Source organism: Acipenser ruthenus, chromosome 4 (assembly GCF_902713425.1).
Source record: "Acipenser ruthenus chromosome 4, fAciRut3.2 maternal haplotype, whole genome shotgun sequence".
Classification (NCBI taxonomy): domain Eukaryota; kingdom Metazoa; phylum Chordata; class Actinopteri; order Acipenseriformes; family Acipenseridae; genus Acipenser; species Acipenser ruthenus.
The window spans coordinates 10778646-10795006 of record NC_081192.1 but is presented as its reverse complement, the minus strand read 5'-3'; the positions used below and the strand labels follow the sequence as shown (position 1 = coordinate 10795006).

General features: G+C 36.7%; 1 protein-coding gene across 4 annotated transcripts in view; it reads left to right on the top strand.

Annotated features, from left to right (window-relative positions):
- The window catches only part of phf14 (PHD finger protein 14), a 141893-nt gene that overhangs the window by 67402 nt on the left and 58130 nt on the right, over window positions 1-16361 (top strand). For 3 of the 4 annotated variants that reach the window (XM_034920598.2, XM_033998851.3, XM_059021996.1), the window contains exons 14-16: window positions 2842-3010; window positions 11361-11417; window positions 11504-11625. In XM_034920598.2, the coding sequence (XP_034776489.1) occupies window positions 2842-3010; window positions 11361-11417; window positions 11504-11625 (348 nt within the window). The remainder of the gene's footprint in view (window positions 1-2841; window positions 3011-11360; window positions 11418-11503; window positions 11626-16361) is intronic. The other variant, XM_059021997.1, reaches the window with a different exon arrangement.

The following is a 16361-nucleotide window of genomic DNA, read 5'->3' as shown; positions in this document are numbered from 1 at the left end:
TTGTGCAAACATTATTACTATTTTTTCTTGTGGGATCGTCAGTGTTAGCGTTTTCTTGGTAATGTTACTCTAAGCCCAACGTACATGCCTAAGCTGGCATCACTTGATCATAATTCTGTTCTAAAACTGCATTCATCATCGCTACTTACCAGCATACTAATTAGGCACTTACACTAAAAATGCGATTGCTGTAATGTTATTGTAAGAGGACAGTGTGGAGGGAGGAGTTAGCCTCTGCTTTTTTTGCTCTGGGTCATTTCTTGTATGGACGAAGGACCGTTTGAATTTGGATGGTTCGTTGCCATTGCCAACAAGGATATGGGACCATGTATTTCTTTCTTCATGGCTCGCTTGCCAGTAGCTTCTGATAAGTAAGTTATTTACAGTGTTTCAAGCTCAGCTTTGGTGAGAATATGAACAGCAGTAGATTGTATTGAATGGTTTGTGTATCCGCCACTTGCTCAGCTTCGAAATCATTGAACCAATGTAATTTATACCTATTTGCTCCAGTGAGTTAGTGATGTGGGAGGTGCCGAAAATGTAAATAAAATGCAGGTGGGTTTTCAGGCATTTTTATATGTATTTGGGTATATTTACAAGACCATGTTAGGGAATGGTGGGTGGTAATGCTGCTAAAGTACCCCAGAGAAAGCAGTAGCTTAGAATTGACTTTCCCATCATTACACATTTAATGCATCTCTGTCGTAAGTAGTGTCTAAGCAAGTGCTCTGTTCACTCAGCTGGATCCTCAACCATTTCCATTGATCCAGGTCCAGCAATTGGCAGAGTTCTGAAATCTGTACAGCATATGCCTTGTAAAAATGTTTTGTAACCTACATGTCGTAAACCAGGTCTTCTCATACTTTTTTATTTTTTGTTTTAATTAAAACTCTACTAGAACATCCCATAGAACATCAAATGCTGTTGTTACTGGATGTTAACCTGAGCCTGAGAGCACTCCATTACATGCAAAGCAATTTTTCCAGTCAGTAGTTTACCATGCAGATTTTAAAATGTTCAGGTGTTGCTATGAACAAACAAAATGAAGATTTTCTTCTTCTTCTTCGAAGACGCCCTTATCCAGGGCGACTTACAATTGTTACAAGATATCACATTATTTTTTTACATACAGTTACCCATTTATACAATTGGGTTTTTACTGGAGCAATTTAGGTAAAGTACCTTGCTCAAGGGTACAGCAGCAGTGTCTCCCACCTGGGATTGAACCCACGACCCTCCGGTCAAGAGTCCAGAGCCCTAACCACTATTCCACACTGCTACCCATTATATTTTTTAAAGAAAATGTACAGCAAGAATAAGGTAATTTATATAAGCACACCCTCCCAACTTTCATCAGATTTACAAAGAATCATAGATGGCAGCCGATGACAAAACATTTAATTGGTTTTATAGATCCTCGTTGGTGTGTCAGGTGGGTACTCCGCTTTTGTTTTAAACCACTTGCTTGTCTTAGCAGGAAATTTCATGCTTGAGTTGTGCTTCTTATCTCAAACTCGGCTTTCATTTTTAATTAGTCCAAGCACTGTCTGGTAGATATGACTATAGTAGAAGGAATGGGGCTATATTGATTGTCTTCCTTTCATCTTTGTTGTGTCCCTTTCAAGATTAATAGAACAGAGATGAAACATGAGGCTCTTTTTAAGTGTTTTCAGTTTCTTTGAGGTTTCTGAACTGTTTCCTGTTGGACCAATGGTTATCAGAGAGCACATTTTAAAACATAGCTAGAATGTCTGCCAGCTCATTGACTTATCAAATCCCTACTAACAGAAGAAGTGCACTACTCCCATCATTATTTCCCAGAATTCTGGAATTCTTGGCACTCAAGGGTGTACCCATGACAAGCATGGTGGTGTTTTGTTTTTATTTAAAGGTTAAGTTCTGTAGTTCTTGTTGGAAGCAAGTCAACTAATGAAAGTACCAGTAAAGTAATATACATTTAAAATGAAAAGAAAAACTGTGTTACACCATTCAATGTAATGGTTCGGTGTGACATCAGGTAGGAAGCAACATGATTGTCAAGTACATTTAAAATTACTTGAATTTTATACGTGTGATATTGAGGACCTACCTGACACCAGTTTTTATTCATCATGTTTATCCCATTTAGGCCACTTGTCCCTTCTTTAAAAATAAACCTTTCTAGAAAGTATGTCTCTGAGACCTAAAAATCCACTACATTCAGATCCCCTCCTGACTTATGCTATCAGTGATCAATGAACAGTTTATTTCTGATTTACTGGATTGAATCCCTCATAGCCTGACACAGACCCCTTCAGAAGATAAGTTCAGCCATGTTAAAAATAGCGGACTACAGATTGCATCCATGTTGACACAGTCTATCAAACAAAAGGAGTGCAGTTTAAAAACACGGTTGTTTTGCAGGTCAAGGCCCACTTTTTGTGCCAAGAGTTCTAATCGTCAGGAAGCATGCTGAGTGCTTTCTTTTGAGTGGGTATAAAAGCCACGCTGCTGGGGGCAAAAAAAAACATAAGGTAGTAGTGTGTTTAGAAAGTAAGCCTGTTTTTAATTGAGAAGACAAAGAAAAAACATAAGTAAATAAAACCTAGATGTACCTTCCTGGTTGATGAAAAACATTCCCAATAACACACACTGTTTTAAAATAGATACAAATGACATTTTCACCAAAACTTGTAAGTACAATAGATATATTAGTGTAATAAAAGGCATTCATAGTTGTTCCCTAACATTGCTTAATAGTATCAATTTGATGAATAAAATGGCATAGAGTTTTCAAATCATAAAATAAGCCGTATTTAACATTTCTGTAGTTGTTGTAATGCAATCTTTTTTACTTTACAGGCAGTGTTCAGAGTGTGACCAGGCAGGTAGCAGTGACATGGAGGCAGACATTGCCATGGAAACCCTACCAGATGGGACTAAGAGGTCAAGGCGACAAATTAAGGAGCCATTAAAATTTGTTCCTCAGGATGTGTCCCCAGAACCTAAGAAGGTCCAAGTAAGAAACACGGTAAACTTCCTCCCTGAAAATATTTCGTTTTTATTGTATAATGCACTTCAGTGGAAAACATTAATCTGTACACCATGTATATAGTTAGATAAAGAATTAGGATTTATGAATTGTGTGACCTTTCTTCTAGTCTAGGCTTGACTGTGCTCCACATTCAGTAATGGTAAACAAAAAATTGGCATTTAAAAAAAGATACCGTTATTTTTCTTGTTGACTGCTTCGTGTTATCTCAACAAAAAGAGAAAATGAGGACACCTATTGCTCTTTATTCACTTTATCTAAAAAGGAGATGCAATTACTCATGGAGGCATTTTTGGGCTGATTGGCATGTCTATTTAATAAGGACACCCACCCCTCGTTATATCGCCCCTCGCTATATATCCGCTATACTGTGGATTCGGATATATCGCGGTCCTGGAGTTGGCTCCCCATTTTTACTGTCTAAATGCGCATGCCTTAGCTGCAATATACATAGACACTTAGAATTACTGTTTGTTTTATTTTGTACTGCACATCACAAACAACAATATACAAAACAATTAAAAACAAAGCATTAATATCATACTGTTATCATATACACACGTATTGCACAGTAACACAAAACAAATTAAATATCTACTTGCTGAAGCGGTTTTTATTTTAGCCAACAAGGTGTTCACGTGTGGCAGCAATGCACTAGCAAAAGTCACAAGGCAGTGACGTCAGCTCCCTAGCAACAAGCCTTCTATGTTTGAAATGGATTCTTTCAATGCAGCGGGTTTGTGCATTTGAGAAAGGAGAGAAAGACTCATGAAATTAATTGGAAACTAAAGTTGATGAGAAGCAATTACCCTCTGCTGTACACATTACAACAGTGAGCTGCTTTTTATACAAAAAATGAGAAAAAGCAGGTTGCATAGAGGATTTATACTGGACCCTGACACCCCCAGATAAAACGAGGGAGTGGTTGTACAGTATTTGTTAGCCTATTTGTTTTTCTATGGGTCTCTTGCTATATCGCGGCCCTTGATATATAGCGGATTTATTTTGGACCCCGTAGGGGTGGTACATACAGCCATTGGCTGTATCTGTATCTATTCGTGCCCATGCTATTTGTTTATGAATCTGGATGTGTAGTCGTCAAACCGGAAGTGGGTGGGGCAAAATCTGAAGTTGTTTAAAACTCGTTTTTTTTACCCTGATTTGCACTGGGAAAATGACAAAACAATGTACAGTTTTCAATGCAAACTTCACTTATACTGTGTATAATATGTGCAGTCCAGTCCTGTGCTGTATTTTGTAACAAAGCTCTACTATAAGTAGGGCTTTTCGTTTTTAGCGATCAAAACGATTTAATAATTTTAAAAATCTGCAGTGGATTTACTGAGGCAAGTGTAGTCAAAGCAAAAAAAATGCTGCCTTTTTTAATAAATATAAATAATTGTGATTTTGGGGTGAAAAAAACAGCACTGCAAGCTATGCTGAAGAAGTATAGATTGACTGAAAGCTGTAAACACAGTCAGTCACGGAGCAGCCAGTATTAAGCAAACACACACACAAAAAGAAAAAATTTAAATCAAATAAACTTTTCTAAAATCCCAAAACTCAGTGAGACAGTGTTTTTCCGCACAATGCACAGAGACAATGGCGTCTTGCTAAACTGTTTACAAAAATATTAAATTTATATTTTCACAACGTTTAAAAAAAAAAATGCAACATTCCTACCCCTTCCAAAAACAGTATTTTATTTATATTATGACAACACAAACTTTTTCTTGACACAGTGAAACAAATTTAAGCACAATTCCGCTTTACTTTTTCCCTATACAGCCCTCTCGAATCGAATGAACTGAAGCACTGAACTGAACTGACTCTGTGCCCTTCTTCCCCACACCGATTGGCTGCCAGTGTCACAGACCGCAGAGGGAGGCGTGGTTGAAATGAGAGACACTTCAAACATTTATTTTGCAAAGAATACTGCCTGACACTATTCGGCCATTACTAACATTAGGAAGGACCGTTGCATCTTGCATGTCCGAATACGAATTCGTATTCGGGAACAACCCTAGGACTCCGACACCGCGATATATCGTGCAGGTGGTGTATAACAGCAAAAGCGTCAGAGGGGAGAGGGGGGAGGGGGACGGGGGGGTCAGCTAAATTTTACATAATGACATACAGTGTTTATTCAGGTACTTTTTAAAAAAAAAATTTGCTGCTCAAGATATTAAACACTTTAAAGATATACAAGTTTATCTTTTTTCATTCTTTACTGTGAGCAAAGAAAGATAAGTCAGCACCACACTCTGCTATTGTTTGTTTTCACTTACCATACTCTACCATACCCAGAATCTCTGAGAATCTCTCTCTCTCTCTCTCTCTCTCTCTCTCTCTCTCTCTCTCTGAAATATTTTTAGAAAAGAAATATTTTTTAAAAATCCCAGCTAAATGTATCCAATAGCTTTATCAGAAGGTGCTTTTTTTTAAAAGTTCAGTAGAGTGAACTTCAGAATGGAATAGTCTTTATTGAATGTTTTGTGTGATTATTTTTTAATAGCAAGGAGGAAATAAACCCAAAATAAGACAGACAGTATTGCTTACTGTACTTTAGTTATTGGGTTTACCTTTGTTTTGCAACTGGGTATGTAGCCTCCTTGTAATGGTTAAACATGATTAGACACTTAAGCATCCTTGAACATGACAGAGAAAAATTATCGTCATAAATGTTCAGTAATACAAATCCACGAGGAAATGCTTTTGGCTATATGTGGCAGGATGACAGAGGTTTGAGGCTCAGAGACAGTGGAAGGGGCAAAATAATGATCTTTATTAAACAAAAAAATAATCAAATAAATAGGCACAAGGGCCAACAAAAAGGTTCAAACAAAAATACAGAAATGTAGGCTGGGCATTCGCCTTCACTACAGTTTCTTTTTTCAAAACTAAACAGCACACCAACAAACAAACTCACCCCAAAACTCTTCTCTCTAACAAAGGGTTTCAGCTGTCTTTTATAGTCTGTGGCTGGAGCCCAATTAACTAATAATTAACAATTAAACACTTAAGGCTCCAGCCACATTCTCACATGCATTTTTACAGGGAGGAATTTAACCCCCTCCCTGCCAATCCAAAACAAACCAAGAATCACAAAAACCATAATAAAAATAGTAAAAATACAACAATAACAAAACACAAATTTATAGGGGCGAGCTAGCACCCCATCACACTATATTATTAGATCGCCCGTAAACCACAGAGCATAGTCTTTAATATTCTTGGGCAATTTGCAGATTTAAATACATAGAATGTAATTGTATACAATCTAGTTCATATTTGAAGACCCCCTCCCCCAATATTGTATACTATACACAAAATGCCTTCCATGAAAAGTATTATTTCAAACAATAACAATAATTTATTTCTTGCCGGGCATGGCTTCTAGCTTCCTTCAATGTTGCCTTCCAAGTGTAGGTGGCTTATCTGAGAGCAACGCATGTCGTATTTTGTGTGGTCATCCTCTGAAACGTGTGCCAGGCATGATACTGTGATACAGCTAACCTAATACAGCTGCCATATTTGCCATATTATTTATATGACTTTCATTTCCAGATGATGAACACCCCATGCTTTGAAATACAGCTCTGAATTTCAGTTTAGGTCTGTATTCTTACATCTCGGTTTCACTGTCAAGTTTGATTATGGAAATCATTCAGTACAGAATAGCCATTTTACATGGACATTTATTTTAATCTTCGATTATATTAATTATCAGGACTACTGGATGTGTGATTATTGGGATGTATATAAATAGCTGAGAATCTAAATATTGCCACTGAGATTATTAAAATTGTGTACCAATATTTTGAAAATCAAGCAACTGATAGTGTAAGCGAGTCTCTTTCGTGCATGTAAGACACCAGAAAGGGTCCTATTTAGTGATTTTAGAGGGCGGCAGCTTTCAGATCCATTACCATTGAAATCAAATGAATGCATTCCGTTGTCTTCAGATATGAAACACAGCTATGTACCATGATTCACTCTGTCTGCTTTGGCTGTTGGTTTCTTTCAATAAAAGGTAAATTAATTGTGGCCAGAAGTATGTAACCTTTCTGACATATTTCTGAAACCCTAAATGATATATTGTCCCCCACTTACAGGCACTACTCATTTTACATACGATATCAATTTTACTTTATGTTTGCAAACCATTCTATAAGCAGTGCCATTCCCCTAGTATACTAGTACTGGAGATGTATTTTTTTGTGATGTTTAATTGTGTAAATGTTACCTAACCACAGTTAAGTTTGAAATGAGAAAAATCTGCCACTGAGGAGTTGCTACCTCCAGATATGTTGCTTGTTCTACCACATTGTTATTCTTCTGTAATTTTAAAGTAATGTGGAATTTTTCCAGGTTTTTCTAAATGAGAACATGTGATAAGAACTAGCATAAGACTTCAAGGACTAAGTGTTTTGATTTTCAAAAGACAGCATTTTCAATAAATTAGGTTCAGAGGGTCAGTGTGGAATTATCTTCAGACAAGCAGCCATGGTACTTGGTTTAAACATGGCGATGTCAATTCCCCCTGACTGTTCAGCGCGCTGGATCGCGTCAAGCGCCACCTTCCCGGTATACAAAGCAAACTCCTCTTCTGGAATGGCACTGAAGCCAGGAATTGAAGCGGAATCCTCCTTGACATGAGACATTACAGGAACTCTTCTAGGGTTGAAAATCCGTACGCATTTCAAGAACTTAATTGCGGGCTGCCCACTCTCAGTATCACTGATGGACCATTTTTAACGATCTTAAGGGTTATTATGCGGCAATGCTTGATCATACGTTTTATGCGTAAAATTACACGGGCGCGTAATTGCGTAATTGCCCGGGATGTATATAATAACCAATGCCCTTAAATTTCACGATAACTGCTTGGATGGAAGACTTTATAGTTGCTAGCAACTCTAGTTATTATTTATTTCTTAGCAGACACCCTTATCCAGGGCGACTTTCAATTGTTACATACAATTACATTATTTTTTACACATAATTTTTACATACAATTACCCATTTATACAGTTGGGTTTTTTACTGGAGCAATCTAGGTAAAGTACCTTGCTCAAGGGTACAGCAGCAGTGCCCCCCCACACCTGGGATTGAACCCACGACCCTTCGGTCAAGAGTCCAGAGCCCTAACCATACTCCACACTGCTGTCCAGATGATCACTTATCGTGATAATACCGGGATATTTTCTGTTCAGCTTGTATCATGATGTGAAAAATCTAGTATCGCTAAAACCCTGCTGATGATTTGAGGTTTGCGTTTTCACATACTGACACTTGACTGGCTGGGGTATTGTTAGCTGTGTCATAAGAACCACTTGCTTGGTTTTGCTTGGTGTATGGGCATTTGTTATTAGCTGAGTTTGAATATTTACCTGAAACTGGCATTTGATAGAATATGTTATTCCATGGTACTAAAAATGTTTTGTGATTCTCCCCTAAAAAACAAAACAAAACAAAACAAAAACAATGACGTTTAAGCGGACAGCATGAATATAAGGTGGTGCACTAGGAGGGTTAATTGTATTTGTTCAGAAATGTTTAATCACTTCTGTTTTAATTTAAATAAATAGGTTAGCGCGTCTAGAAGGTTATTGGCCTTGATATATCGTCTCAGATGCATCTCTGTCAATTTCTTGCTGAAGTCATTGTCTGGCACTATTCGTCAGGGGTAATGGTATGAAATTGAGCTGCCAATTGGTGATAACTGCTCCAGCTGCCATGTCTTTTGTTGCCAAAGGCAACAGATGGGATTATATTCACAGTCAGTTTAAATATGTTGTCTATTTTTCTTCCTTTTTAAAAATCACTTGAGTACCTTAATTTTCAACTTGACTTTAAGAATGTGTGTTTTGAATGATTTACTATACAACAGGATTTTTTAAAGGTTGGAGTGTCTGAATTATGCATTAATACATTGTTTACCATTTGTTTTAATCTGTGTTAGGCAGTCCCTGCAATAATTTACTGTTCCAGAATTCTTCGCAATTTACTTCTGAAGTGTGTTTTTCTGTTTAAAAATGGACATAACACATACAAGGGATTCCAATGATTTGATTGTTCTGTGATTGCAAGGCATACAGTAGCTGTAATGTTAAATATGACCAAACTGATTACTATATTTATGACCTATGGTGAAACTCTCTTAATGTCACTCCTCTTAATGTCACACATGAATATTATCACTACATTGAAATGCCTGGCAAGAGTATAATGGGAATCAAAGGAAACATGCTGCTGTTAATATCAATTAACTCCCCTACAGTTTCACTTAGCTATAGCCCCTCTCTGCTTCTTCAGTTGTGTGTATACTGTATATGCAGCAGCATCGTCAAAATGAGTGAACCCGTATTGCATGATGAAGAAAACCAAAGATTTTATTTTCTTACTTTCTTACAGTTCCTATCATTATTCTAAATGCTAGTAGTGTTTGCTCGCAACGCCACATTTTACTTTAAATGTACATTTATTTTCAGCACATGTCTATCTCACAATAAGCATTGCGTTCTGTACAGCAGACCAATGAAACAGTTTAAGGCCCATCCTTCTTCTTTTGACTTTTACCGGATCTTTGCTGCACAGAGATTTTACACACACTAGAAAAATCTTGATATACAAAAATTGATTTGTTGTAAAAAAAACAGGTTTAATCCAAAACCTCCAGCAGTAATTATACAAATTGTGTACCATAGCTGTGTATATAATAAAGCATTGCAATTCCTTTAAAAAGCACAAATATTAATTATCAAAACAAATAAATAAATAAACAAATAAGTAAATATATTGCAGTACTATCTAAAGTCAGCATTTGTTGTGACTCACAGTTAGCTAAATTAACATTCCAATTTAAACAGGTTATAAAAAAAGCATGTCATTCTCGTTTTCCGCTTTCTGCTTTAATGATATGCTGACATCCTTCTTGCCATCACAAAGTAACTGGTAATGGAGACAACCAGTTAAATATGCCTACTCTTCTGCAACCAATCAATGAACCGCTTGTTCGCTTATCTTCGCCACAGAGACAGAAGGCAGATAATACAGTCAAATCTGCTCATGTGACCACCTTTATTTAGCAACCACCTGGTCTAAGCGGACACTTTAAATTCCTCCCAGTGATATTTGTGTTTATATTGAACTGTATTAAGTGACCACCTGTCTAACACGACCAGCGACCACAGTTCTCTTACCCAGCAACACACTCAAACCTGTATTAAGTAGCCTTACACAGGGCTGTTATAAGAAAGATATGGTTTTAAATGGTATGTCCTAAATTCAGAGGAATATTTTATCCATAATCAATAAAACAACAGTGCTGTCTTGTAAAGGAATAGAGAAAACGTAGAGAAACAAAAGGTGCTCCCTAAATGACAGAATTAAAGTTATTAAACTTGTAAAGACAGTAAGTGCCAGAAAAACTGCTTAACAATTCAGCACTAGAATGACGCAGATACAGCATTTTGAAACAGAAAGAACTAGTGCTTGAAGTTTTAGGTTTTTATTTTTGTTCACGTGACCGTGTTTTGAGCCGATTCTATATCTTATTTAAACTGTTAATTACTCAACAAAGGCGCTTCTTTTTACCTTGATGTCCTGATTGACTTGCTGATTCTGTTTCACCTTCTTCATTATTCGAACACAAGAACAAGCAATGACATTAATCACTTCCCCCAGATGCTACTTTAACTTGCATTTCGTTCTCGCACTTGACTGGGAACTAGGTAGCTTCCAATGTGTCCTTTTCGTGTTGTGTTGTTCTTTCCCACTAACATAACAGAATGTTGTCATAATTAGGATGTGGTGGCTTAAGACTTGAAGGCAAACCGTTAAAAGGAAAATAAACACCAAAACATTCAAGCCAGACTTATATGAGTATGAAAACAATGTGCGCGGTAATCGAAAAATATCTTGTGCTTATGCTGGCGTCGGTTTCAGGATGCAATTAATCAACATGTACCTGAAAGGCAGACACAGGCATTGAAATTTGCAAAGGATTTTAAACATTGTGTGTGACCTGAGACAGGCAAACATTCATTACGTTCATAAAATAATTTGTTTTGTAAATGCATTATCTAAATGAATGTTATTAAATTACATACTTCCTTTTGTTCATATTACATCTTCTGGGTTTTACAATGTATGTTAGACATACATAACTACAGGAAAGCATGTCAGAGACAAATAGAAAAGTTATGGGCCCTCTTTTAAGAGACCATCTCTTGAGGATATATAAAGAATCCTTTCTGTTTGTCTGTCTGTCTGTGTGTATGTCACACATTTTCAGTTTCACATGTGCATTTTTCATCTATTATAGAGAACTAGAGGCCAAAAACGAAAACGAGTCTCCATCTCCGAAGAGGAAAAAGCAGAGGTATGATATATTTATATATACATTTTCTATCTAGTAAAATATATCTTCTTCTTTGGTTCATCATACATTGTGTAATCTTTTCATAGGAGCCACCTCCCCGAGAAAGAAGACAGCGACAGTCAGTAATGCAGAAGAAACCAAAAGCAGATGATCTGAGGACCGAGTGTGCCACCTGTAAGGGTCCAGGGGACAATGAGAATTTAGTCAGGTAGGCCCGGTCTTGTTGACATTTTCCCTGATGAAGTTCCATCTTCATTAGGATCACCTTATGTTGTAATGAAGAAAATTGCAATGTTAAATTGAAAAAAAAAAAAACGGATTTAGTGAGAAATATCACTTCAGAAACCTCCATTTATCTGGCTTATTGAACTGCCACACACATGTATACTGTGGATTTAGATGTAATTAAGTAGGATAATCTGTTTGTTTTCAAACGCAAAGGGATTAATCCCTCTTGTCAAGTGTAGTTAATGGTTTAGAGGTCCTTGAGATAAACATCTAAAAAGCAGTCATTGAAGAATAAATCCAATTAAATGAATTGACAACTGGGCAGTGCTCGGTGTCCATACTAATAGAGGTTCAGACCAATGAATTCTGGACACAGAAGGCCAATGCAGTAGGACAGATTTTATATTTGTAGAATCACAATTTATTTAATGAAAGTAATATTATAAACCTTACAGATCATCTGATTCTGAGTTAAGGTGACATTATCCCACTAGTTAAGCTTCATGTCTAAAATTATTTCTGTAATGTCCACTGAAAATTACATCCTGTATATATAAAAAAGCTAATGTGTGCATAGCAATATAATTGCAAAAATGCTCTCAAACGCAGGTATTATGAGCTAGAAAGTTGACCTTGTTATGCAACTACTGGTGGTTTCTGTGATTGTTAATCATCCAATTATCTAACGAGTAAAGCCAGCTACATCTATTAGTATTGCTTATTTTAGGAAAAATGCCAACAGCATAATAATACACTGCTGCTTATACAAGGTTTGTCAGAGTAAAGGCTACTACCCACCAGACGCGATGCGACAAGTGAAACTGTGTAGCAATGCGACAAATTGAATATAACCTATACTTATGATAAGTACCTTTCACACCACAGGTGACGTTGGGGGCGATGCCAAATAAATAGCATTGAATCCTGTTTTTTGCGATTTGTCATGCGATAGCTAGGGCGTTGAGCAATCAGAGAACAGCGAAGTAGTATCCAAAATACAGAGGAAAAAATAATACGTGCCTTGGAAAAATACCCAGTTTCATGACTGATCATCGCGATTTGAAAGATAATATATGGACGTCCATTTCGAAGGGACTGGATAAGCCTGACGTCTATGATTTATTGCTATATATTAGGGGGTGAGTCTGAATATTCGAATAATCGAGTATTCTAAATAGAATTACTACTCGAATACTTTGATCAAGTTTTGAATACTCGTTCATTTCTAAAACAAATGGAAAAATGCTCTAACTACGCCCGAAAAAACTTGGCATGGTATTTTCGAGAGAGGAAGAAGTTGAAAGTGATCAGCCACTACAATTGTCACCTCACTGATAATTGACAGGGAGGCGGGCGCTCTTCATTTCCTAGCTCTGCTATTGGCTAAGGGAGTACATGAGCAGTGAAAATGGCATCTTAAAAAAAAGCAACACACAGAAGTATTTTGAAAAAGGTTAAATGAGACTACCATGCAATGTAATCTCTGTAGCACAAGTATTTTGTATTGTAAATCAAGGAGTTAAATACTCAGTCATCTAAAATGCAAACACCCTTCTGCTACTTTGGAAGATAACACATAATGTGGCAAAAAACAAACAAGCATTGCATCTTTTACTGTGCGTAGTGGTCGGCAATGTTAAGCCTTTGTTGTTTGAGTTCTGGTGTTACTGGGCTCGGCTTGATTCCAGAATCAGACACTTATATCATGGAATCAAGTATGGGTACACTATATCTCGTTTTTATGTTATTATAGCATAGATGTTATTGAGCAAACATATTTTGTTGTGCTTTTTTAGTAAGCAGGTGTGTTGTGTGTCAAGTGTGTTAAAATGCAGTTTAAAGTTTTGAAGGTCTTTTTTGTAACGTTCTGTGTTTTACAGTTAAAACCCCTCTGCTGCGTATTCTTATTTCTTACTTCTAGTTTAAATATTTTTTTACTTTGAATACATTAGATGCCTTAGATGTTTCTTTGCTGTTACTGTGGATGTATTTACAGTATTTATGCATCCCTATGTGTGGTTGCTGCTGATACGTTCTAAAGACCTGTCACTGTTGAGTAATTAGAGGTCAAGTATTCGGGTATTCGAAACTTTTATTCTTGGTATATTCAAATATCTTATTATTCGAAATTCCCACCCCTGCCATATATGTTGGAATACCATCAGAGAAGACACTTATAATTAGTACATCATGTTGATGAATATGTACTAATTCATCAACATGATGTACAAATTATTATTGACAAAACTATGATTAATAGTCTTAATCATAGTTTTGTCAATAATAATTTGTAATAGTTTTATAGATCTGGCAGTTTTCAAATCTGTCGCATCGCCTCTGTGTCGCTTCTAGTGTGAGGTGTAGCATCAGATTGGGTTATAATATCATTCTGTGTATGAAATTAACAGAAATGGAATATACAAAGGTGGAGTCCTAAGCCATTCTCTGTGTCCACTTGGTTTCTTTTCACAAACTCCCCCACTGACAAAGAATGCTTTTAAAAAGAATCATAAACTAAATACTGGACAAGTGGTTTATCTTCACCATTGCTGAATGAATCCTTTGGCGCCGGCAGTGTCTTGCAGAGGGTACAAACCAGATGGTTTTGGGTGCTTGAACACCTCGGACAGAAAACAGTCCATTTCATAAATCCAGCCAACAGGGGGGCAACCGTGGACCAATTGAGAACAATGGGCCGTCTCGGAATGAAAACAACCAATGGGAAACACCCCACGTGGACTCGGGCACAGCCCAAAATAAACAAACTATCCAATCACAGGGGTGAGAGAGGAGAACAAAAATAACCAGCGCAACTTTCAAACGGCGCTCCCCTTAATAGAAACAGAGCTTCCGAGGCAAGAGGAAAGAAAGTAATGCTGAGGAGAAGTAGTTCAGAGGAACAAAATGGAAGCTGAACTGCTCTGAAGAAAGTTTCTGAAGCTTGGAGGAAGCAATGGGAAAGTATGCTGGAATCATGGGAGAATCTATGGTTTGAAGACATGCTGAGAAAATCATGTTTGGAGAAGGCCTAAATCAGCTTTGAAAAGGGCCCTAGCTCTTTGGTCTACGAGAAACTGAACCAGTAAACGTGACACTGCCCTGATCTGAAAGCAGTCTTTGGTTTCCATGAAAACGAACTGAAGCATAACCAGCAGCTGGGCCTAAGGTCATATACTAGCCATACAGAAGAACTGCAACGAGAACACTTCCATGAACTACATAACTTCAATTGCAACGCATTATCTGAACTGAGTTACGTCTGGTCAATGCTGCTCTTTCCAGTTGGAAAACTGCTGACAAGACAAAGATAATGATGCAAGACGACTGGAAATCAGCAAGCTGATCTCCATTTGAAAAGAACTATTTGTTATTGAGAGCCGACACAATACAGTGCGTACTTCAAGCAAAGTACTGTCTTCTTTCATTGGAACTTCAGATCCAGAGAGAGAAGCTGCAGTGTTCATCACCAAAGAAGATTGACTAATTTGTTGAAAATCGATAAGTATTCAACATTTTGAATATTAAATATTTTATGACTTTAGAAATTAACTGTAGCTAATGCTATCAAGTTAGTGGATAAATTGTTCTAAAAATAGAATATAACTTCCTGTTTGAGTGTGTAAGAAATGTATTTTTGTTTGTTGAAAATGTGCAACTCAAAGGAGGTGCCTCATAAATTTCTGAGTTAATTTGAATATATAATGAGTTGAGGTTGATAACATATCTAAACTAAATTAACAAGGTAAAACTAATTTAATAAATTAGGTACTGGAATGTTGGATTCCGTTCTGAGTGGGAAGTTGAATTAATTCTTGTGCATTTTGATGTGAAACATGATTGATTACAATGAGAAACGAGTATTGAAAATACTAATGCAAAGTAGACACTGTGTGATCAGCCATAATTAATATTAGTATATTAACCATGTATGCTAATAATGTTATGATCGTTGTAATCGTTTGACTATATAATCATTGAACTATTTCAATGACCAATCGCCTCGCCTTTCTGTAATATTACATTAGTTGTGCACCCTTTTTATTCTTAAATAAAATATTGTTTTATATTTCTGACACGTTGTGTGAATGTCAATTATTGTCAAGAAAATCCGAGTTCTACATGATCCTGAACTTAAATAAGGTATATCTTGTTTATTATTTTGACGTCACTGAGTGGGTGACTAGAGACTCATTTATATTTAAATAAATTGTATACCTAATTCACTACAGTGGTCATGTCATGCGAATATATCTGTCCAGTGAAAAATTGTACCACGTCTGGTATGTGGCAGCATTTACAGATGCAGTAACGGTTTATAGACTATGATTAGAAGGCAGTCATTATAAAATGAAAAGAAAACAAAATCTAAAAATACAAGCATGGAGAATATAACAAATAATAGTGATTGTTAGAACCAGAACATTATCATTACTGTATGTTGTTTTTCCACCAGATTGCCTGTTATATTTCCCTTGGTCTCGCAACAAAACATTCTTAAATCAATTATGTTCTGTTTTGACTTTATAAACTTCTCAACATCTAACTTAAGTCCTGTGCCAATATCAACATGCTGTTTGCAATAATTTACCAGTTTGAGTTATCATAGCTGGAGTTCCAGTCAAGCTGGCCAGTAAGAGGTGACACACAGTGAAGCACAGAGCAGATTGTGATTTCAGTTCAAAAGTACCAAACTGACTCTGTGCGCTAGCAAAAGAT